The sequence below is a fragment of the Mytilus trossulus genome, chromosome 6 (genome assembly GCF_036588685.1).
Source record: "Mytilus trossulus isolate FHL-02 chromosome 6, PNRI_Mtr1.1.1.hap1, whole genome shotgun sequence".
NCBI classification, from domain to species: Eukaryota; Metazoa; Mollusca; class Bivalvia; order Mytilida; family Mytilidae; genus Mytilus; species Mytilus trossulus.
Window position 1 is genome coordinate 25,512,087 of NC_086378.1, and position 26,724 is coordinate 25,538,810.

General features: G+C 32.2%; 1 protein-coding gene across 1 annotated transcript in view; it reads left to right on the forward strand.

The window, feature by feature from the left end:
• The window catches only part of LOC134720987 (twitchin-like), a 65,528-nt gene that overhangs the window by 24,784 nt on the left and 14,020 nt on the right, over window positions 1-26,724 (forward strand). Inside the window, exons 3-5 of the mRNA XM_063583622.1 lie at window positions 1,802-2,083; window positions 8,791-8,960; window positions 21,964-22,087. Coding sequence (XP_063439692.1) covers window positions 1,802-2,083; window positions 8,791-8,960; window positions 21,964-22,087 — 576 coding nt within the window. The remainder of the gene's footprint in view (window positions 1-1,801; window positions 2,084-8,790; window positions 8,961-21,963; window positions 22,088-26,724) is intronic.

Below are 26,724 nucleotides of genomic sequence, written 5' to 3' on the forward strand. Positions count from 1 at the left end.
CTGGGCGTCACTAGTAAGTCTTGTGTGGACAAAATGCACTTCTGGCGTATTAAAATTTTAACTTGTTGCCTTTTGTTAGCTATTATTCGTGTGTTTCTTTGTCAATTGTGTTCTCCTATTTATTTATACTGTAGTCCTGTAATGTTGTGCTGTCATGTTAATGTTATATTTCAAATGGCCATAAAAGAGGGAGGTTTGGCATGCCACAAAACCAGGTTCAACCCACCATTTTTTCCTTTAAAAATGTCCTGTACCAAGTCAGGAATATGGCCATTGTTATATTATAGTTCGTTTCTGTGTGTGTTACATTTTAACGTTGTGGCGTTTGTTTTCTCTTATTTTTGAGTGTGAATTCACATTACTATAAGGCGTGTCACGGTACTTATCTATCCCAAATTCATGTATTTGGTTTTGATGTTATATTTGTTATTCTCATAGGATTTTGTCTAATGCTTAGTCCGTTTCTCTGTGTGTTACATTTTAATGTTGTGTCGTTGTTCTCTTATATTTAATGCGTTTCCCTCAGTTTTAGTTTGTTACCCCGATTTATTTTTTGTCCATGGATTTATGAGTTTTGAACAGCGGTATACTACTGTTGCCTTTATTTTAGGTATTATTTCCATTCAAGCTAAATGTTGATTATTTAGAGATCTATAAGAAATGTTTTGCAATATAGTATAATGTATGATATATAGTGCTTGTTACGGTAATAAGTAAACACCCACACTGAGTACAGTGCACTAGAAGTTTTGTGGATAAGTATAAATAAATATATGTACTTTGGTTCTCAGTGGAAAGCATTAGAGATAAAATTATTTATTTACTATTGTCCTACTGTATCGAATTTTTAAATAAACACCGTTTAATATTGTTGTCTATGTTGCAGACCATATGAGTATTTGGACCGTACGCGTACGGTCCGGACCGTATACGTATACTCGTACGGTCCGACCATACGCGTACGGTCGGACCGTATGAGTATACGCGTATGGTCCAGTACGAGCTGACCATACATGTTATTGGGTCATATAGGTTATATTTAAACAAATATTTATCACAATCTTTACTTTTAGTTTTACAAGTTATTAATACAATTACAAGTAGGTGGATAAAATGAACAAACGAACAATTGAAATTAAATAGTATATACTTGTATATCTGAATCCTATTTCGGTACTCTCGCCCAAGGTGACATTTGCTTCCACAAGTAACGTTATATTTTTTACGTTTACATGTTTGCAGTTCATGCATGTTCCTTTGCATTTCCTTTTTTTTGTAAAGTTGCTTAATATTCTAAAACCATTGTCCTTCCACATTATGTTTACTTACAATATCTCCGATTTCAGTGATCATAATTCAATTAAAGTATTACTGATCGACATGCTAAATACAATAGATTAACAGATTTAATTATCGTAAATTTTTGAAATAGTTAAAATATAAAGTTTTTATTTCAATTACCGTTGAACTCTTTTTAAATTAATTTGAGAGTTAAGAAAAAAATTAGTTATGTTGGTCTGTTATATGCATTTGTATCTAATAAACTTCCAACTTCCTAATATCAGTCAGACCGTACGCGTACGGTCCGACCGTATGAGTATTTTGAAAAAGTACGCATACGGTCCAGACCGTACGTGTACGGTCCAAATACTCATACGGTCTGGAACATCTATGTACTTCACATTTTTTTGTAAATTACAAAATCAGCACAGTACTTTTCTAAGTGCCAGCTTTTGCATCATATTGAAGCTTTTATGAAAAATGTGTTCCTTTATTGTAAGATTTTTGAGATTTTTTTCAGTGCCCCCTGAACCACAAGAGGTTGTTGTTAGTAGAAGCAGTTGGAAGACCATCCGGATCACATGGAATGAACCAAAAGTCCCTGTTTCTGGCTATCGGATCTTTTACAGCCTGTTTGACTTCGAAAATTTAGACAGTTGGCAGTCTATTGACATTGGTCCTCACAGAGTTGCAGAAATTACAGGATTGGAGAAACAGTCATATGCCATCAGAGTGGCAGCAAAATCTTTAGATGGAAGGTTAGGAAATGCTTCTGCTGCTGTTCTGGCAAGTGAACCTACATGTAAGTTAAAAAGTGGGTGTAATGGAAAATTTAAGAAAAAAAGATGTGTTTAGTTCAGAGATGGGTCCGATTACTTTCAATGTAATTGATTAAATTACAATTATTTTGTCATTTGTACGATTAAATTAAATTAATGATTACATCATTTCTGAAATGTCTGATTAAATTAAGGATTACATTGGCAAAGTAATCATGATTACATCTGATTACAATGAATTAAAAAAAAAGGCACACATTTTGAATGATGTGAATGAATAAACGTTTAATATAACTATAGCATTTTTTAGAAAGAATTTTGTTTGATATATTATAAAAGAGGGACAAAATATACCAAAGGGACAATTATAAACTGTTAACTGCAAGCTTCATCTATTTAATAAACCACAAAAGTTCATTACAAACATACATGAACATTGTGTCACTGATTATGACCCATTACACTTCATCATCAGTGATCTATCCTTATATATATGTGTTTCAATGTGCAGGTTATGGAGGTTAAAACATGGATACAATTAAGTTACCAGTTAAAATCTATGTAAAATTTTAATGGAAGCGGATTCACATTGTAAACAAAATACAAGTACTAAAAATCATTGCATTTTACATGTCCAGGCCAAATACATACACAAATGTGCTTATTTTAAACAAGATATGTGTCTAACTTTTGATTTAGTTTGTGCTAATTAGATAAGTTTTCACTTGTCTAATTAATCTTTTATCATATATATAAAATATAATAAAAACAAACTTTTATTGGTTTCCTACCTGTCAATCCAAAGTTGACAAAATTCACAATAACAACAAAAGATTATAATTCAGGGTTAGAGAAAAGTATAACTTGAATTCAACAGTTATTATCAAATATAATTGTACATCTTTAAATTGTGAATATATGTACAATATCTTTTAACAAGGGAGACATAAGATTGTATTGTATGTCTCTTCTTGTGCTAATGAGGACTTTTCAATACTGTAACAGTGAATTTTTATAGTATAGAAGTATACAAATCAATTAACATGCTTTATAAAGTAAACAAAACTATCTTAACATGATGAATATTTATTAAAGAAGAATAACTAAAAGGTTCATTTATTGAACATAAACAGAGTTTAAGATTTTGTTCATTGTAATCAGAATGTAATCAAAAAGTAATCATGATTACAGGGTATTTTGAGAAGTAATTGATTAAATTAAATTACATGTAATCAGATTTTTGGCTGATTAATGATTACAATGATTACTTGAAAAATTGTAATCAATTACAGCTGATTAACGATTACAATTACAATTACCCCAAGTCTGGTTTAGTTTAAATTTGACATTTAAATTATCTCAATAAAAGCAATACAAAATGTTTGATGCAACTTGTGGTTTAGATGACACAGTAGATGGCACAGCTGAAAGTAGTGGACAAGATTTTAGTCCATTTTAAAATTGAAAAAAATATGTTCTATTTTGTATTTATCCTTTTGATTATATGAATTCAGTCGAATGGGGTCGTGTATTCTATCAAGATAAAAACTTGTGACACAAGAACTCACATTTTACAACCGGATTTTCGAAATCGTTTTTTGAATTGGGGATGTATGGCGGGCGGTAGGGATGCAAACCAGTGTCCGTTCATTAACATAAAAACGCTTTGACGAAATCTTTTCAAATTTAAATATGTTGTTTTCTGGTATATCTTTTATCTTCTATCTTTTTTATGTTTTTACTCTTTGCATTTCCCCATTAAATTTAAAATGTTTCAACAAGGGAAGAATTGATAATACAGAATAATACAACATATACTCTTAGAATTATGAAAAAACGATGAAATTTTGAATTCCGCCTTATCCTTTAGAATCATTACATGTTTTATAAGATGAACGTATTTAATTGTTTATTTAATCTATAATAGGTTAGTACAGTACCACTCTGACATATAACTTTAAACATAATCGATGCATAAATCTTAAATGGAAATAATAAAGAACCAACACGTGCTCAGAACATAACAGAGGAACACAAAACATTTGAAAAAACAACATTAAACAAGCAACACTTGCTCAGACCAAAACAGAACAAGAAAAAACGGTATACAAAAACAATTGTTTAGACCACAACAGAACAATAAAACATTAAACACACAACGCATGCTCAGAAAAAAAACCCAATAAAAAACATTTAAAACATTAGTAAACAAACAACTTTTTGTTAAAACCAGAAAAAAACCAATAAAAACAAATACAAACAAAATGGCAATCATACAATACTTTACTCAAAGTACAGACGGGCTAACTGCTGAGTTTTACAAATTTTTATGTTGATATAAAAAGATATGTTTTAGAAAGCTATGAATCTTCAATCCAGACCGGAAACCCTTTCAATAGACCAAAGACGGGATATTCTAAAGAAAGATAAAGATAGAACACTCTTGTCGAAAAAAATATTGAAAACAACACGTAATTAATTTCTTGCGTCCGAAGCGCTTTTCTGGATTCACCTTCATCAGGAACGCTCAAAGCCAAACATTTGAAATCTGAAGATGTATAAGTACCGAAACCGTTGAAGAGCTGTATGTCAAAAATACCTAAAATAAATAGCCAAATTCATCTAAAGCCAACTTTGCCTGAGGGAGTTGAAACCTTAGTTTCTTAATAATTTATAAATTTATAAATGGACAATTTTAGAAAAGTTTGTTTAATCATGTCAGTACCGAAATACTGACTACTGAGCTGATGATACCCTCGGGGACTGATAGTCCACCAGCAGAGGTATCGACCCAGTGATGTAAAAAATATTGAAAACACCACGTTATTAATTTCTTGCGTCCGAAGCGCTTTTCTGGATTTACCTTCATGATTACAAATTATTAGCCAAAGCGGATTAGCGGAAAGAATGAAAATATTTCATCCAAAACTTATAGATCCAGACCAGACGGGATATGTGGCTGGTAGATACATTGGTGAAAATCTACGACTCATTTCTGATATTATATTGTTTACTACTTTAAAGAATTATCCAGAGCTTATATTACTAGTCGATTTCGAAAAGGCGTTTGATACGCTAGAATGGAAATTTATTAAAAAAGCATTGGTTTGTTTTAATTTTGGTAGCAAGTTCCGGAAATGGGTCTTAACTTTATACTCAAATATATCTAGTCTTGTCGTTAATAATGGATTTAGTTCTAGTCCATTCAAAATTGAGAGATGTGTTTTCGACAAGGGTGTCCTTTATCTCTTTTTTTATTTATTTTGGCCGTTGAACTGCTGGCAATAAGTATTTGTAAGAACAATTAGATATTGGGGATACTGAAATAAAAATTTCACAGTTGGCTGATGATACCACTTGTTTGTTGAAAGATGTATTTTCCTCGCAAATTTTATTAGATTCCTTTAAAGATTTTGAGAAATGTTCAGGGTTAAAAGTATTTTTTTCTAAAACCGAAGCAACATGGATTGCAAGAAATAAATTTAACAAAGAAGGTTCCCTTCCTATTAAAAGGACTGATTGTTTTAAAACCTGAGGTTTAAAATTTAAAGCTTTTGAAGAAATGGTTTGTTCTAATTTAGATACATGCATAGAAAAAATGGAATCAATAATTAAATTGTGGAGGATCAGAAACCTTTCCTTAATCGGTAAAATTGTAATTCTTAAATCACTTGCAATATCAAAACTTATTTATTTTATTTCATCTACACATGTACCAAAATCTTATGTAATTAAAATACAACGTGACATTAATAGTTTTTAATGGAATGGGAGTATTCCGAAAGTAAAATCGGAAGTTATTCAAAAGTCTCCTAGCGAGGGGGGACTGAAAGCCCCAAATTTTGAAGTACAGCTGTTATCCTTTTGTATTATGTGGGTAAAAAGATTTCTGTCAGAACATGACTCCAAATGGAAACATGTTTCCAAAGCATTCTTCTCCCTCTTTGATTTAGAAGGTTTATTTATGAGCAGATGTGAATTTGAGTTTTTAAATTTAAAAGCACCTCTTTTTTTTTATAGAAGTGTTATCTGCTTGGAAACGTTTCAAGGGTATTTTCATCCCGTTAAATGCATTTCATGTTAGAAAATAATTTATTTGGTTCAATCCTTTTATCAAAGTTATCAGAACAATACTTTTTACATGAAAGGCATAAGGTTCATCAATGATATTGTAGATGATAAAGGCGAATTTTTGTCTCATGACGCTATTAACCAAAGATATAACCTGAATGTTACTATTAAACTGGCTATACCACGTGACTGGAAAGATTTGTTATTACAACAACACATGTCACCTAACAGCAACTCATTTGGATTCGTTTTTGAGCATGAGAATAAAAAAAAAATGCCTATAAGTCAATTATTTGCTAAAGGTGTATATTCACTTTTTATCGATCGGGGAAGTGTTTCTCCTATTTCAAAACAAAGATGGGAAGAAAGTTTTAATATAGAAATTAGTGACGAAAAAAGGAAAAATATTTATTCACTAGCTTTTAAATGTACTATAGAAAGCAAACTGCAAGCTTTCCAATATAAAATTTTACACATAGTAGTCTCACATAATTATCTTCTTGAAAAATATAAACTTTCCTTATCTAATGAATGTGCCAGTTGTAAAGAAATAGAAACTATAGAGCATAATTTTTTTTGAATGTACAGAAATAAAACAATTTTGGAGAGAATTTTCTAATTGGTGGTATTTAGTTTTTGGAGTCAAAATATTTTTAAATAAAGACAGCGTCGTTTTTGGTGTGTTTAATTCTGATAACTTAGTTTTAAATTACTGTATTCTACAGGCAAAGTATTACATTTATTATGTAAAGAACACGAAATAAGACAGACTGTTAATATCTGTGCAAGCTTTTCTTAAATTTTTAAAAAGACGTCTGGAGATATTAGAATATGTTTATCTTTCTAAAGACAAACACGAGTCATTTGTCGACAGATGGGGGGATATATGGAAGTAATTTAATTAAATATATTTTTAATATGATTATATATTAAATGTATTCCGAAGTATTCTTAAGATGTATCATATACTGAGTATTCACATCATTAACTTGTAAATTTTTACTATGTCTTATTCGCATAATATCAATAGTATAACAATGCCATAAATGTCATGTCATTCACTTATGTCTTGTAAAAAATGTATGTACATGTATGCACTGTAGTATGAACATCAAAAAGATCAATAATAAAGTAAAAAAATATACTTTACTCTAAATAGAACGACACTTGCTCACAACGGAACAAAACGATAACAGTTAACACTCAGGACTTGGTCAGACCAACAAGAATAGTTAAAAAACGCCAAAGAACAGTAAACAAACAACAGTCGTTTATAAATATAATGCTGTATGATCTATATATCTGGTGTCAATTTTTCACAACCTGTAATTTTCATTTTTTTTTAAGAAAACAAGTGAATTGCAACTAAATTTTGACAACATAAAAGAACATCTTATGTAAATACCCCTACACAATTTTAAACAAGATTTCGTCAACCACATAAGATACAAAAACAACGGTACAAACACAAAAACAACACATGCTCAAACTAAAATATATACAAAAAAAAAGAGGCAAAAAATAATCAAACCATACTTTCAGATACCAGTCATATAACAGTCAACATGAAGTGTAAACCTTTCATTGAACACAATAGATACTCAAACATCACTTGCCCAGATCATTGGTTCACAAATAAAAAACAACGTGTAGTGTCAAACTTTCATATAACACAATAGATACACAAAAAGCACCTGCCCAGATCATTGGTAAACACATAACATACAGCATATTAGTGTCAACCTTTCATAGAACACAATAGATACTCAAACAGCACTTGCTCAGATCCTTGGTACACAAATAATATACAACGTGTAGTTTCAACCTTTAGTAGAACACACCAGATGCTCAAGCAGCACTTGCTCAGATCATTGGTAAATAAATAGCACACAACATGTAGTGTCAATCTTTCGTAGAACACAATAGATACTCAAACAGCACTTGTTCAGATCATCGGCACACAGATAACATACAAAGTGTAGTTTCAACCTTTCGTAGAACACAATAGATACCCAAACAGCACTTGCTTAGATCATTGGTACACACATACTATACAAAGTGTAGTGTCAACCTTTTATAGAACACAATAGATACTCAAACATCACTTTGTCAACCTTTCATTCCATATTTATCAAATAACAAATGTTGTCTTAACAAAAATCCCTATACAAAGCCCTAATTTGTTTTCACTTCCTCAGGGTGGTACCAAACACCTTGACTGGAATTAATTTGGCTCGTTTAATGATCATAAAACTTTTACAAAATATTAACTTTGACCATTTGACAAAAATATAATATTTTTTTTAAAACTTGGATATAAAGCAGTTGGACAAACACTAATTTTGATCATTGAGAAGCTTATTATTTCCGTAACAATAGAATGTGATTAAAACGTTCAGCTGATTTTTACAGAGTAGTAGTGTTATGAACCACTTTATTTATGATGAATCTGCTATTTAACGTTAGTCATCATCATACAGTAGAATTTGTTTGTACTGGTTTTGATGCCAATGGCAGTCTTTTATATTTTCAGACGAAAATGGTTGTTGGTCCATTTTTCTTTAAAATCACAAACCAAATCTTTGATTTTTTTTATGAAATTTACACAAAAAAGAATATTTACAAATATGTTTGATTGGATAATGATTTTATTTTTTAGATTCATCACCTAGTTGGAAACCAAAATCCAGACCAGCACAGCGTCATTCCAATGTAACCAAGAATGAAGGAAACGACGTTAAATTAACTTGTGGTGTGAATGGCAACCCTAAACCATCCATTATATGGTATAGAGATGGAAGAATGTTTGATGATCAAAAAAGATCAAAGGTATCATTTAGATAAAAACAAATTCAGATGAAACATTTATAACTGCATTTTGTTATTCAAAACTGTTTCCCAAAATTGATCGCCCTGAAGATCATACAAAACATTTCATTAAAATCAAATATGTCAATAAAGGTTTTGATTTTGTAAATATTGCCGGTATTTTTAATGATCATTCTGTTTAAGAACAAATTCCTGGCTATTTTGATAATACTTAACTCCCTCTTATTTGTTATGTTCACAAAAATATACCCGAAACTATGTGTTTAATTATAGCAAAGTAATATCAGTGACAAAACACAAACGTCATGAAATTGCAGTAATTCCGAATACATTTATTGCCCCACTTCCCATGTTATAACAGGAGACCTTAAGATCGTTGATGACCGAGAGTTGAAATCATTCCTCAGTAAAGGACCTAAATATCCTACCCCGTCAATTATTAATTGGAATGAGTGTCGTAACATCATCCACAACTTACTCCATACTTACTGCTCAAAATGGATAAATCGAGTAAAAGCTGACAAAAAATCCTTAGATTCTTTTTTTAATTCAGTAATGAACATAGTTGATATTCGTTTAAATATTTTAAAGAACATTTTACTCCTAACAAAAACCATAATCGCCCTATTTCTCGTATCAAACATAAGCTAAAAGAACTCGCCAAGGAATTTGTTTTTGTCCCGGCTGATAAGGCTGCTATTGATATCATTATTGTTTGAGGTAAATTTTAAAAATTGAGGTTCTGCAAAAAGAAAATCACGAATTCACCAACATTCTAACTGACTCCATTTTCGGAAAATAACATCTGTAACAAAAATAAACTTTAAGCTACCTCTTTACAAGCAGAACCGAATACAATGAAAGTTCCAACTATGTAATGGCTTCCGAAGCTGCACAACACACCTCACAAATAGAGATTTATTTCGTCTTCAAGTAATTTTTCTACTACTAAACTGTCTTTTATACTTACTATTACACTTGGTACAATCAAAAACTTGGTAATAAATTGTACAAATAAGGCATTTGAAAATAATGGAATTAATTACTTTTATATTCAATTTCTCAAAAAATCGTAGGAAGTACTTGACAAATTGCGTGCTTATATTGGTGATTTCGAATCTGTTCAAAGTTTTGATTTTTCTACCCTATATACCACTTTGCCTCGTAATCTTATTAAGAAAAAACGCACACACCTATAAATTAAATGGGCATTTAAAAAGTCAGAATGCGAAAATATATGTTCAAACTCTTTTAGGTCATTTCTCTAAGTAACAACAAACAAAAGAACTATACCATTTGGACCTGCTTTGATACGATAACTGCCCTTGAATTTTTTAAAGATAACATTTTTGTTCACTATGGAGATTCCGTATATCGTCAAGTGATCGGAATTCCAATGGAGACTAACTGTACGCCACTTATTGCGGACCTGTTTCTTAATTGTTCTGAGTAACAATTTATGATTAAAATCAGAAAAGACCCATTGAAACAACATTTTTATGCCCCACCTACGATAGTAGAGGGGCATTAGGTTTTCTGGTCTGTGCGTCCGTTCGTCCGTTCGTTCGTCCGTCTGTCCCGCTTCAGGTTAAAGTTTTTGGTCAAGGTAGTTTTTGATGAAGCTGAAGTCCAATCAACTTGAAACTTAGTACATATGTTTCTTATGATATGATCTTTCTAATTTTAAAGACAAATTAAACTTTTGACACCAATTTCACGGTCCACTGAACATAGAAAATGAAAGTTCGAGTTTCAGGTTAAAGTTTTTGGTCTAAGTAGTTTTTGATGAAGTTGAAGTCCAATCAACTTGAAATTAGTACAAATATTCCCTATAATATGATCTTTCTAATTTTAATGCCTAATTATATTTTTTACCCATTTTCACGGTCCATTGAACATAGAAAATGATAGTGCGAGTGGGGCATCCGTGTACTTTGGACACATTCTTGTTAATAACACTTTTAGATATTTGGATGATATATTGGCTCTCAATAATGACGACTTCAGTATGTACAATAAATAGATTATCCTGCTGAACTGACTTTAAATAAATCTAATACTAACAATGAACACTGTCCTTTCCTGTATCTTGATATCTATATCTTTAACGGGACGCTTTATACCAACATTTATGATAAAAGAGATGATTTTTAACCGGATTTTCGAAAAAAATTATCGGTTATTGATATTGGGATGTACGGCTGGCGGGCGGGAGGGCAGATGACGGGCGGGCGGCTGCCAAACAGTGTCTCCACAATAACATGAAAACGCTTCGACAATGTTTTTTTAAAATTGAATAAGTTGTTTCCTCTGACTTAATGAAGGTCAAGTTCAATTTTCACGATTTAAGCATTTCTCCTTTTGGAGTTATCGCCATTTTTAATATCCAAATGTGGTATTTTTAAATATTTTTCTCTTTTTAATCATATTATGACTAAGGTAAAGCATATGGTTAATGTCTTATCTCACAATTATAATTGGAGTGACAGATTTATTTGAAAATTTTCTATTTCCTAAGTGGTGATAAATATAAGCTATAGCATTAGACATTTTGAAGTTAATTACATTCTAATTTTTATATGTTAGAGTACTATGTTAAACCATAGTTCTGTTCAAAGGGAAACAACCCTTCAGATTTGCAAGTATGATTTTCATTATTAATCAGATATGGGAAATATCTTAGCATATGATAATAATTGGAGTGACAGATTTATTTGAAAATTTTCTGTTTCCTGATAAGATCTATAGTACTGTATATATAAAGTTTGAAATTTTCTAGTAGGACTGTATAAATGAAGTTTAAAGTTTACTGTTCATTATTAGACACTTTGAAGATAATTACAGATAAGTTTTATAGGTTTTTAAGAGATGATATTTTGAAGTTAATTACATTACTAATAATTATATCTGTAATGTTAGAGTACTATGTTAAACCATAGTTCTGTTCAAAGGGAAAACAAAGTTAGATTTGCAAGTATGATTTTCATTATTAATTTTTCTTTTCTTTGGTAATTTGTTTGAAGAATTTTATGGTGTGTTTGTTATTCTGTAAAAACTAATTTTCAGAGTGATATATGTATATAATTGTTTTGTTGTGTCTGTTCATTTTAATTTTTACTTGATCCTGTTTGGGGTTCCAGATTTGAAAATTTATTAGATAATAATCTGTTATTTAGAAGTTAAAAAGTTAAAATTAAGATAATATAAGTTGCAGATCTATATTAGTATGTTACAAATGAAAGAAAACACATTGGGAACTATCAACTATATATATACAGTTTGATTTTGATTTATACACTAAGTGATAAGATAACAGACACGTCTGTTAATTGTCAATGCGATCACCGAATTATAATTTGAGTGACAGATTTATTAGAAAACTATTAATTATGTTTGATTATAATTTAAAAATAAATATAACATCATATCTCTTTACATCATATCTAATTTTAGAGTCTATGGTTAAATCATATTTAATTTTAGATTTACATTATTCACTGGGGTAAAGCTGATGACCGTAACTGCATTCACGGTCATCCCAAGATGTCGGACGAAAACTTAGGTCAGTTTCTGTATTGTCTGTTAAAGTGTTTCTATATTATTTTCTTTACAAATCATACATTGAAACGATGTAAATTTATAAAAGAATCACTCGGAAATCACTTATTACTTCCGAGAAATGTGCATGAAACGGGAAATTCGATTTGAAAAAATCGTTAAGATGACCGTAAATCATAATCAAAATATTTTCAAGATGAGTGTAACATAAAACAAGGATGGCCGTGATTGGTAAAAAGATGACCGTAATTTGTAAATGATGACCGTAATTTGTAAGGACTGACTGTAATTTATGTAGGACGATCTTAACTTTTATAGGATGACCATCAATTCTAAGAAATATCCGTATTGTATTCAAAGCTTTTTTGTTGAGTTTGTCGATCTCAATTGGGATATAAATATGTTTCATAAATTTCTTTTTTTAAACTATAATATAATTGGCCGTATTTTGGATTTATGACAATGATAGTTAATTTGCATATTTCTCGTAAACAATGAAATATTTATTGAAAACGACGTTAAAATCTTAACACAAATTGACAGCGATACGACGAAAATGTGAAGAAATATGAATTTGTCCCTAGTACACGGATGCCTCATCTACACTAGCATTTTCTATGTTTAGTGGACTGTGAAAATGGGATAAAACTGTAATTTGGCATTAGAATTAAAAAGATCACACCATAGGTAAATTGTGTACTAAGTTTCAATTTTATTTAACTCTAAGCTGGACAAACGGACAAACAAACGGACGAACGGACGAACGTACGCACAGACCAGAAAAACTTAATGTCAATAAATGGAGCCTTAAAAACATTAATAATACATACGAATATTTGGTAATCGAGCCCATGTTTATGGTTTCAGAGGAAGCAGATTAAAATCTTAATTTGTCTTGATATATGCAGGCGGAGACACTTTTGAAATAGAACAAAAGAATCGAAGCTCTTTGTTTATCGAGAAAGCGATAAATGTTTACTGTAATGTTTGATATAGTAACAAAATTTTAAAAAGTTAATAGAAACAAATAAAAAGTCAATTTTCTTCTCAATTACGAAGTGTTTTATTTTAAAAACACCATTTGCATAAGTTTTCAATTTATCTATTACAAAGTAATGCAAAACAATAAGATATGAAGTCGACGACATGGGTATCTATAAATTGGATGTAGAAAATGTATAATTTGAATTTTTTTTTACCACGGACGGAGAACATATCAATATTTTAGTTCAAAAATTTTCGTGTCTGCCCTTCCATTATGTGACTGAATCATGAAAAAAATCCCCAAAATATGTAAAGATTGTATCGGAAAGAGAAAGTCGAGTGCACCTTTTTATGTTAGGGCATGTTTGGTGTATATTTTGCTTACAAAGCAAGAGTATTTGATATAGCATATCACTTCAGATTCTGTCATTTTTATATATCAAAGCTACAGGTTGATTTTATAACGTCAAAAAATCACAGTACGAAAAGATGAAATGTATGGGTCAAGTGAAATACCTATCTAATGAATCACAAAAACAGAGTAGGTGTGTTCGAATAGCTATTTTTTTCTAAAAGTACTTGACGTCAGTCTTTTAATTTGGATGATGAAAATGGATATCTTCGAAAAAATATGACTTTCTTGTGTGTGATAACTAGGGTTTATAATCTTCAACCACTGAAAATGTTTAGTCGGCCCTTCCAAGGCACAAAATATTTAATTCGAATTTTTTTAAACGCTTAAGAATTTTACAAAATTCAACCTGACATCCGAACAGACAATATTTTTAAGTTAAATCAATGCAGACAAGATCATTAACTGATGCTCATTAGCTAGTAGATACATTTGTCTTTTAAGATTTAACTGATATATAGCGATCGATCGTAATGGTACTATGTGGATAAATTTATCAGTTTTCAAGAGCAAAATTGGCAGAGCGTCATCCCTACAATGGCTTCCATTTCTACGATTGTGAGCATGAACTGGCGTAATGGGGAGACAATTTTGAAGAAGTAGAATCCTGACTGTATGAATAACATTTCTGTATATAACGGACTGCAATAAATTTTGATACTCTGCAATTTTCATTCTCAAAATGAATTGTTTTGAATCTTTGCAAAATGGCTAAAAATCTAGTTTTTTTTGCATGAAATCTAGGAGTTTTAACAACTTCATATTAATATCATCCTTCAAGTGCATCCTGCAATAAAAAAAAGAAACGAATAATATACATACTAAAATTTTAGAATTCCTTTTTGTAAGTTGTATTTTACATTTTGAATTATACAATAAACTAAAACTGTTAGCCTACTGAAATTTTACATTCAAAACTCAGTGCTAAATTTTTAGCTTTCAAAGATTCTCATTTCAATGATACTGGTTCGAGTTTTAACTGTTTGAGCAATTTGGACAAGAACAGTTAATACATGAACAAAAATACTAAATTTTTAGTAAAAAAATATATTACATTTTGCTCGAAAAATTGCAATTTGATTTTATTGTAATATAGTTAATTGTAAATTATAAGCCTGGTACCTTTGAAAAGCACTTAAACGTACCGCATTTCTCACAAATTCATAAATTGGCGTCAACATGCTTAATAGTCTATCATCAAATTATACTAATCGACATTTTGTGGGATTTTATTGCTCTAATCTGTAGGTATGATGAGGTTTGAGAAGGTTTGGTATTCTTTTCGATATTTCACGTTTTTTGACACGGTATTGTCGATGTTTTCGCCAATTGAATTCTGAGTTTGCCTTAGGCATCAGCAGCCTGTTACTATACAATGTACTATAACTATATTATATTCCCCATTTCCATTCTCAATTTTATTGGACCACCCCCCTTTTTCCCCCTCTGATAATGGCTGGATCTGTCCCTGTATCTTGATTTCAGAATACTAAGTAACACAGGTATTTGTTTACATGAACACAATATAATATACAGTACTGTCTGGTATCCAATATGAATTTGAAGTATACAAAAGGATACTCTGGAAGGAAGTGAACAACATAGAGTGTACATAATTTTAATTGTAAATTGGCGAATGTTTCAAATGTATATAACTTTGAGAGGACTTGCTGCCTTTCCCGGCAATGCGCTTAGATTTCGCGGGACCAAAAAAAAATCAGCATGAATACGGTTCCTTACTTGTTGCTCTTCTGTAAAAACCGTGTTAACTACCTATGTTACTTAGTATTATAAAATCAAGACACAAGGCAGATACAGCCATTTTCAAAAGGAGGAAAGGGGAAGGGTCCAACCATATGTTTCCAGGAGTTCCAACGCCCGAACCCCCTCCCATATCCACCCTGAGACAATATACACAACATCTTAAATGTTGAATATTTTACATTTACTGTATCAAACATAAAATTTATTATTTTGTGAAAAAGCTAAAACTTTAGTATTTCATATCATGTAACTTCAACATTATAAGAACTTGTTCAAATTGCGAAAAAATGCTAAAATTTTAGCTTAAAAAATTTAATCGTTTTTTATGCAGTTAAAATTTTAGCCGTACGAGTTTTGAATTCAAATTTTGGGAAGGCTAAAAGTTTAGTTTTATTATATAAATTTATTGTGTATTATATATACAAAGGGAATGCTAAAGTTATAGCAAACATAACATTACTTTTCTTTGTATTGCAGGATAATACTAAAACAGCTGTGAATTTTGAATTAAACACACATGATATTAGCGAAAAAACCTAGACTTTTAGCCATTTTGCAAAGATTCGTAACAAACCATTTTTGAGAATGAAAATTGCAGAGTATCAAAATTTATTGCAGTCCGTTATATATACAAATTGACAACGTTCCGCCTTGTGATACGCTATTCGTACAAGACTATTTTAAGGATCTACTTTGCTGGAGCTCACCTTCACTAGTTTAGCCGTATAATATTTTCAAAATATTTCTGTTATTTTATTTGCACGACAAAATGAAAGGCGATATAATATCAATGGGTTTACATGCATGGCCTTACTTTAACCTATAATGGTTTACTTTTTAAATTGTTATTTGGATGGAAAGTTGTCATATTGGCACTCGCACCACATCTTCCTATATCTATTGAAATTTTTAAAAATGTGTATTTATTATATGTCATTAAAAGGAATCCCAGAAACAAAAAAAAACTTTTGTCGAGCAGTTGGAGGCTGTGCACCGCATTTTTTTCTTTATACTTGTGAGGTGTCATTTTATAGCGCTTTTGAAGCATGTCATTTTGCAAAGTCATTTTAAAATTTAAACCTCTACTGTAAAAAAGATACAAATGGTAATCTTTGCATTTGAAGGACTACTTATTTTCTTCTACCTATAGGATAATACTATCATATTAATATGTTTATACCAACACGATTAATCATTTGATACAAAAAGGTAGTTATATAAATACGGATATTTCTTAGAATTGAGGGTCATCCTTTAAAAGTTACGGTCATCCTTCACAAATTACGGTCATCTTAAAAGCAATTACGGTCACCCTTGTTATGAATCGCTGATTCTGTTACGGTCATCTTGATTGTGATTTACGGTCATCTGAGCGATTTTTTCAAATCGAATTTCCCGTTTCATGCACATTTCTCGGAAGTAATCAGTGATTTTCGAGTGATTCTTTTATAAATTTACATCGTTTCAATGTATGAATTGTAAAGAAAATGATATAGAAACACTTAAACAGACAATACAGAAACTGACCTAATTTTTCGTCCGACATCTTGGGATGACCGTGAATGCAGCTACGGTCATCAGCTTTACCCCAGTGATTATTGGTTCATGGAAATAAAGTTTGAGTTATTTCCATTTGAACAGAAATTGTTTAACTAGTAAGAAGTATTTCATCAAAAATCAAATTCTTGGGGTTCTTTGATATGCTGATTTTTAGCAATGTACTTAGATTTTGGATATTGGACCATAATAGGTAAATGTTCAATTTCAAATTTTTCAGTTCTTTGACCATATTTATTTTGTGTCACAAACCCATGTTGTATCAAATATTCAATAACAATCCAAATTCAGAGCTGTTTTAAGCTTAAATGTTGTGTCCATACTTGCTCAACTGTTCAGGGTTTGACCTCTGTAGGAAAATCCGGTTTGCTGTCTCTCTGACAGCCTCTTGTTCATTTCATATTGGTAATTATCCATTTTTAGATGTTGACGATCCCTTGTCACCACCTTTTAGTGATTATATACATGTATCTCAACTTTTTCGATTCGCTCATGTATGTAACAACGTATTTGATTTTAACGCAAGAAATCTCTGTATTACTGAAAACTATAACACAAAGGTTTTCGATATCACAAAGTCTCAGCACAAAGTAGTCAAAACGTTTACTAAATTTTATCATCGGTACAAGGACAGCATTCGTAAATATAAATCAACATGCAGACATCTTATACGTTCAGGTATTTCACATCCAATCTTTAATACAAATCACAAAAATTTCGGCATTCACATCAAAAGCTAACAGAACCTTTCAACAGACTTATTAAGAAGTGATATAGTTACGATACTGTTTCAGGTCATTAAATATTGCATAATTTGGTATAAATATTGATTCACTCATAGGGTCTTTGCATCGGATATAAACACATTTATCCTAAAACCAGTTGTTGGCATGATACGGGTTATGTTCTTCTCATAAATTTTTTGATGGTATGATACAAAACCCCTAACGGGAGGGATTGTGCTTGATTTTCATAGGATGAAGACATAACCTTTCATTTAGTTAAATTGAGGTCTTAATCTGGCATGTCAGTAACTGCTAGAAGTCCTTTGTTAATTTCTGTATCATTTTTAATTTGCTTAGTTTAAATAATTTCTGTTGTTACCTATTCTGAAATCGAATTCGGACTTCTTTTTAAACTGAGTTTTACTATACGCATTGCTGTGGGTTTTTTTTTTAATTCTACATTGACTAGAGGTATAGGGAGAGGGTTGAGATCTCACAAAACATGTTTAACCCCGCCCTATTTGTGCGCCAGTCCCAAGTCAGAATCCTCTGGCCATTGTTAATATTGTATGTTTTTTTAATTTAAGTTCATTTATATGTTTTTGAGTTTAGTGTGACGTACATCTTCACTGAACAAGTACACATTTAAGTTTAGGGGCCAGCTGAAGCCCGCCTATGGGTGCGGGATTTTCTTGCCGTGTTGAAGACCAATTGGTGTTCTTCTGTTGTTTTCTGCTTTGGTCGGGTTGTTGTCTCTTTAACAAATTCCCAATTTCCAATTTCAATTTTACAATATTTGAAGTTCAAGTCAAGACGTTGGTAGTGTTATGTATTGTAATTGTCATGTATATTCATCTTGGCCTAATTTGTTTTGTGTGGCCTTATAATATGGTTATTTAAGTGGGTTATAGTTGTTCAGAAAATAATGTTATAATTGTGCAGTTTATAAATCATTGAAACAATCATAGATACTGATGGAATGATGAGAACTTTCTATTTGACTTACATGATAATTCCGGAATGATCATAATCTACGACGAAGTAATTTAAACTTCTACAGTACTCTAGAAGTTTCCCTTCTACAGTTTTCTAGGAGTTTCCCTTCTACAGTGTTCTAGAAGTTTATGTGACAACTATATATACAGACACCGAAATTAGATAGACAGACATTATTATATACTTGTATTCTCAGAAGATCTCTGGAGTTGTTAGATTGACACTTTTATTTACGAACTTTTATTTACGAACAACATCATACAAGATTGTGAACTTAGAGGACATATACATTTCATAGGATTCCGTACAGTTATAAAGAGAAAAATTCCGGATAAAGAATAAAATAGTATAATAAATCGCGTTAAATTTATTATTAATTTTTGTCTTTTGTTGGCTACAACTTAAAGGTGATTTCTGACCGTAACAAGTGTGCTCATCTAAAACCAAATCGAAAAAAAGCATGCAAAACAGCAGATGAAAATGAATAATTAATCTACAAAATATCTTCTGACCAACCCCTAATCTTCAGTTGAAATTACAAATTTGAATGTGTTTTGGGATGGGTTTAATGTTTTACATTAATGTACCTTTTGGCTTGGTTTTGGGTCTATGCAAAATAATTGGTTGAGATTTTGTTTCACTGTTCAACTTTTTTGGAACTTATAGTCAGGTGATAAATGAAACCTGGTAACAAAAATTGCAAAAACAAAATTCTGAAATTGTATAATTAGGAAAATATTTTAGAACACTTCCATTTTCAGATCTCACCTTGTGAATAATTTAAGAAAAACGTTTATAATTGAATTATGGTTAAAGTCTCTAAAGAAGTGAACGTATTAACATAAATTATACACTCACACTAACGCAGCATTTTAAAACATCTGATTATAATATTTTGGAAATAAAAGTACAGAAGTTGTAGGTGTTTTGATATGGCTTTAGTATGAAATCGTGTTTTTGGTGTGATACTCTACTGTTCGGAGAGAATTGGTATCATGAACTGTCAAGAATAATTCATTTAATTAGTGTAATCATATGAGGCTGTATCAACAGATTATGTTACACAAATGTACATTTATATAAAAGTTTTTAATATATAAACTTGATTTAACATATACATACATTAGTTTTCTCGTTTGAATTGTTTTACATTGTCATTTCGGGGCCTTTTAAAGCTGACTATGCGGTATGGGCTTTGCTCATTGTTGACAGCCGTACGGTGACCTATCGTTGTTAATTTCTGTGTCATTTTGCTCTCTTGTGGAGAGTGGTCTCATTGGCAATTATACCACATCGTCTTTTTTTATATGTACATAATATAATTAAGGTAGGGGAACAAACACAAAAAGGTACCTAGTGCGTAAAATAGATAAAAGACACAAGATGGATACTTAAAAAAGTGCTATATGAGCCAACTTATGTAAAATATTATGACAGTTGTTTAGCCACAATATTATGAGAGTTGTTTTCCATTCGTTAGATATGTTTAAGCTTTTGATTTTGCCATTTTATGAAGGACTTTTCGTATTGAATATCCCTTGGAATTCGTTATTTTTGCTATTTCACATTTTAGTCAACTCTGTATAAATGTATCAATGTAATAAATAGACCACACTTTATTTTATAAAGATTTCAAATGCTAAAGATCTCCTTCTTTTTATCCCCCCTCCCCCCGCCAAAAAAAAATAGAAAGGAAAGAACCTGCCTTAGTGCTCAGCTTTCTTAACTAACTACCTGTAGTTAATATTTATTGGAAATAAAAAATAATACATTGTGGTATAGTAAGAATTCACTCATATGTCAGCATTGATGGTGCCAAGAATGTACTGTAAATATTAAAGAAATTCTATTTAAACATATCGTAAAGGTTTTTGTCTTCGCCTACGTCGAGAGTTAAAAGACAGACACATACATTACAATCTGGAGGTGGTGAAATCTTAAACTGCTTGTATAAAGCTTTAAATTTCAGAAGGTGGAGGACCTGTATGCGTCATATCTTGCATGTAGGTGCCTGATATTACAAAATTGCAGTCTGTTATAAGTGCTTTGTGATTGACCTCATTTCCATGGTTCAGCGTCTGTTTGATAAATACGTATACATTTTTGTTTGTCATGTGAAATACTCACTTTAAATAACTAATTGGATAAACTGTATTTAGATCCTTGCAAGGTTCACCTTACATGGGTCAGATATTAAGGTTAAACTTTCATGATCAAGTCCGATCTCAGATACTATTAACTAAATTCGGTCTATGGAATAATTGTAAAGTGTACATGTCCGACAGGCAGGTTCCGTCTGATCTTGACCTAATTTTCTTGGTTCATTGGTCAATATTTAGTTTAGGAGGTTTTGGTCTATTTCGGATACTGTAAACAATATGTCAGCTGTATATGGTGTATGATATGGTATGATGACTGTCTGGGAGGTTTCATCTGACCCTGACTTTTTCATCGTTTAGTGGAAAATGTTCAATTTTTGTGATTTTGTAGTTTATCAATTACTATAAGTAATCGGTTAACTTTATTTTATGTATGGACTGGACCTCATTTACATGGTGTTACGTTTATGTGATACCTGTAGTAAACCCTTCATATTACAGACTCCAACAGGATTTCAATCACAATATGTAAAGCAAGTGAGACATTTCAGCACATGTACACTTGTTAATGAGAGGTATCTCCCACCTGACTTTACTCATGCACTGTGTAAAGGTTTTTAATCAAATTTGATACTTGATTGATCGATTGATTGTTGCCTGCATATCACCAATTGGATAAACCATACAGATCGTTGTCTTTGTACAACTAAATGCTAGAATGATCAAACCTTTATTATTTTGCAATTCATTGAATTAAGTGAGTCCTTCAAGATAAATGGTTGTTTCATTGGATATGTTGTACATAATATCATTACCCAACAGGATCTATGTATATGACATCAACACTGGTGTAAAATGTTCTTAGTAGTAATATGAGTTTCTTGACAGTATATATTTCTTTCTTGTAGACAACGATGCGCAAGTACTCCCTGATAATTAAAGATGCCCAGGTTGATGATGAGGGAGATTACAAATGTATAGTAAAAAATGAATATGGCAGTCTAAATTTTACATTCTATGTAACAGTCGAAAGTAAGTTCTTGCACAGTAAATGGTTCTATGTTCGCTATCAACTGTGATTTAGTTAATCAAATATTTACCAACCATCTTTTCATTCTGTTAAAAATAATTCATCAAATGTAGTCACATACTAACTATTGTAATATACTAACGCTCTTGAATCCAAGATTGTCCCCAAGGGCTAGAAGTCAAGGGTCATTGGTTCAAACCAGACTTTCATTAATTAGCATTTGCAGTTCAAATGCTATTAATGCATACGATATTTATTTGTAAGAGAGACTGGCATGGAGTCAGAACGTGTTTAGTTTATTTATGACATAGATAGTGCCGAATGACATACATTAAAATGGCAAAAATTAACTCATACTTAAGTATTTAGACCCTCAGATACATATATAATAATGACATTTTAGTTTTTTGATATACTGACGTTATCAGCAGGAATATCTAGCGAGACCGCAAGGGCGAGCTGATAAAGACAGTATATAAAAAAATGACATTCTTCTTTCTATCGGTAACTTGTATTAGCAATATGTGTTTTATTGTTCACAATATTAAATGAAATGAAATAGTTAGGAACACTATTGTAATGTGTACAAAACATTGGGAAGTTATTTGGTTGTATGAATGAAGTTGCGTGCATTTCATTGATCAATTGACACGGATGGACATGAATGCGTGACATTGCTGTATATATTTGTGACGCATTTTTTGTCATTTTAATTTTAGTATTTAATGGATTTTTTTTTTATATTTTACAACATATTCTAGTTTCCTACAAATATTCACACTTGTGAAATATTTGCTGATTTTTTTGATTTTTTTTTACTACATTCAATTTGTTAAATGTTTTATTATTAATCAAATATAAAATTCAAGCAATGCCCTTTAATTGTTTCCTTCAGGCTATTTTTTCTGACGCAATCAGTATAATTTCGGTTTATGACACATTTAAAAAGGACGCTTCACTATGGTAAAAACATGCATGATGTCGCATTTTTTGACGGAATTGAACAGATACCAAAAAAAAAAAGAGAAGATATATGCTACAATAAAAGAACAACGTTACGGACATAAAATCAAACTTAAAAATGAAATTATCCAGATAAATACAAATGAATTCAGGTCATTTCTATATTGAAACTGCCAGGAGAAAAAAAAACCAAAACTATTTGGGGATACAGAGGGAATAAAATTATATAAATGTACAGATATTAAAATAATCTAATTGTACAACAATTAAAGTTGCTGATGTTAAATTAATGCTGATGGTAATATTAGAATTTATTAAAGAGAATGTTTATATCTGAATTCTTTTTATAGAAAACACAAATTAAATATTTTACTTTCAAACTACAAAAATGAGAAAAATCTACTTGGTGCAAAACACCATATTGACATTGAATACAATTATAACTCTAGATATCCCCCATTAGAATCCTCTAGACTGACCGACTGATCATTTTGTGTACACATGCATAACTTACTTTTTATGAAAATGTTAAAATCAAAATATATTGTTTTATGTACTAAACAAATGAAATCCATATTGAAAAAGAGTAAATGCAATATGAAATTAAACCTAGGAGACCATTCTTAGTTGGTGTTTATTTAGATGACCGGAGTTTTGACCATATTAGTAGCAACTGACTTACAGCAAGGTCAATAACTATATAAATTCTCCCGCCAGATCTGATGATTTGATGCATAGGGTGTGCATTTTCTTTATATATTTAGAATTGCTGAAATGGAATGCTTTTTTACTGGTCAAGCCCTAATTGATTTATGATTAAAGGCCAATCCTGACGTATCCCCCTGGTACATGTGTGAATTATATTGAAGTGAATGAGGTTCAAATAGGAAAATCCTTATTTATTCAATTGTGACACATAAATTTTTGTCATGAAAATATAGTTTTTAAAATGTAAGTAGTATAGAGTGATCATTTATATCCCCTTAAATTCTTGTGGCGTTATGGCTGAACCATTTTAATTATGGGCTGACCCCGCCCTCACCACACCCCTTTTTCACCCTTCTCGCCCCCTTTACCCTTTAAGGTATTTTTAACTGGGCGCATGATCTTATTACAACCGTCCAATCAGAACAGAGGGTTTTCGAATGCAATAACTCATGAACGTCTGACTCTATTTGGTCATCGAAAGATCGATGACTCATATCTGATACGTAGGAATCTGATCGCATAATTTGTTCGTTCATTGTCATCCCGTCCCTACCCCTCCTTTGACGTCAGATGCCTCACGTCAACCCGAAAGCACGCCCGCAACTTCAGGACGTGTCAGCATGTACGTCCGTTCATTAAACAAGAACTTGTCCCCCAATTGGAATATTCAATTCAAAAATTCAAATTTTAAAATTTTAAAAGTTAAAAAAGTAAAAAAAAACAAACAAAATACAGAAAAAAGACAACTGCATTACACCTGAACGTCTATAAGAGTGCCTGAAGCAAATCTTGTAGCTAAAACGATTGACGAATTTTACCTTGCGTATCGAGCGAAGATTCTCATTCACTTTTTTAAAGTAACAACGGTGGGGCATTTAGAGTTCAACTTCAAAAAAAGATACACATTGCACGGAGAATGGGAATGTGCACTGCTAGAGTTATCGTTCGTTCCGAAATTTCCGACACCAACGAGACGGGTCTTCTTTTGCTCGGACTTTGTGATCGACACGTACGCCCGGGAAATGTCTCTGTCGATACTTCAATCGACAGGGGTTTTGAACGAAGATATCGCGGACATCGTATATGAGAAACCAATTTACCTCAAAGTCACCAGAAACAAATTGTACCAAATCGAATTCTTCTTGAGGGACGAAAATCTCAAGGTTTGTCGCCCGAAGGATGACCACCTGTTTTGCTTGCAGCATTTTCGCAAGAAACCCATAAGAGGAGATTGTATTCACATACCGAAAAGGTGAAGATGTTCAGTGCAACTTATGTCGAAGCGTGTATGCGTGGCCACATGACCTTCGAAGACAAATGAAAAACAAACATGACAAGCAGCAGCAGCAACCGCAGCCTCAGCAGCAGCAGCAAGAACAGCAGCATCAGCAGCAACATTATCATCATCATCAGCAACAGCAACCGCAGCAGCAACAACAGCAACAGAAGCAACAGCAACAACAGCAGCAGCAGCAGCAGCAGCGGCAGTTCCTTCCACTGAAGGAGGAACAAGACTTTTCTCAGCACCGAGATTTTGTTTTTAATCACCCGTTTACCATGATTGTATCTGGACCAACTTCGTGCGGAAAGACTTGTTTTTTGAAAAACATGCTACAACGAGTAAGGAAGATATGCCAGCCGTGCCCAGAAAGAATCGTGTGGTTGTACAAGAGATGGCAGCCACTCTATGAGGAAATACAGTGATTCCACGAGTGGATTTTTCCGCAGTATCCTGGTCGATTTAGACAGTGACGACTTTTCGATCCCAACAAGAAGAATATGATCATTTTGGATGATCTGATGTCCACGTCGGCTAAAGATTCAAGAATCAACGATCTATTTACGGAAGGCAGTCATCACAGAAATTGGTCGGTAGTGGTTTTAAATCAAAACTTGTACTTTGGAAAGGAGCCTACCCAGAGACGAAACTGTCATTACCTCGTGCTCTTTCGCAATCCCATAGATCGACAACCCTTTAAGTCGGACTTCCTTCTTCGGAAATTTGAGGAGGCGACAAGCAGACCCTACGGATTCCTTCTGGCTGGTCTGAAATCCGGAACGACAGAATCATCAAGACTGCGAACTGATTTCTTGCAGACAAGCAATGGATTCGTCATCTCCGAAGAAATGAAGGGCAACGACAGTTCAGAATCGTCAAGACTACAAACCGATGTATTGCAGACAGACAATGGAGTCGAAACCTTTGAAGAAATGGACGGCGACGATAGTTCCGACCCTGAAAGGACAGCGTCAGATATAATGGATGAGACAGAGAATTTAATAGCTTGTCGAGATTGCGGACTGGTCTTTGCACACTGCCGGGGTTTAGAGAACCATAATTGTCGAACGAAATCGATTCTCCTACCAATGTCTGGCGAGGCACTAGAGAAAATTCTGAGGGGAGCGTCGGCCATCGTTTGCTGTGCAGACGACTTACCAGCCTATGTGAGTGACAGACCTTAAACTTTCGTGGTCAACACGGACAACTGTAACCAGAAAGGATCTCATTGGGTGGCCTTTCATTTTCCTATATCGGGACTGCCCGAGTTTTTTAACTCCTTAGGAGAGGCCCCAGAGATATACCAGCATCATTTAAGAAATGTTCTCATCGTTAACGGACCCCAGTACCGTATTTCTTGATGTCCAATTCAACCCGACTTTTCGGAAACATGTGGACTATACTGCGCCTATTACGTGAAAATGAAATATCAGAGTATCAAGATGGAAGATGTATTGAATGACTTTCCATCGGATGATCTGGATGCCAACGATAGAAAACTCATTGCGTTATTTTCATTCTGATAATTTGGTATACAATCGATCAGCTTTGATGTAATATTGATCTTGATAAAAATGTTGCTCGTAACATCTTTTTTTATTTCCATTTATTCCCTGTGTATGTGTGTTAACAACATAAAACTTAAATTCAGACACATAACCTCATAGATCAAAAATGTCAGGAGTGTAA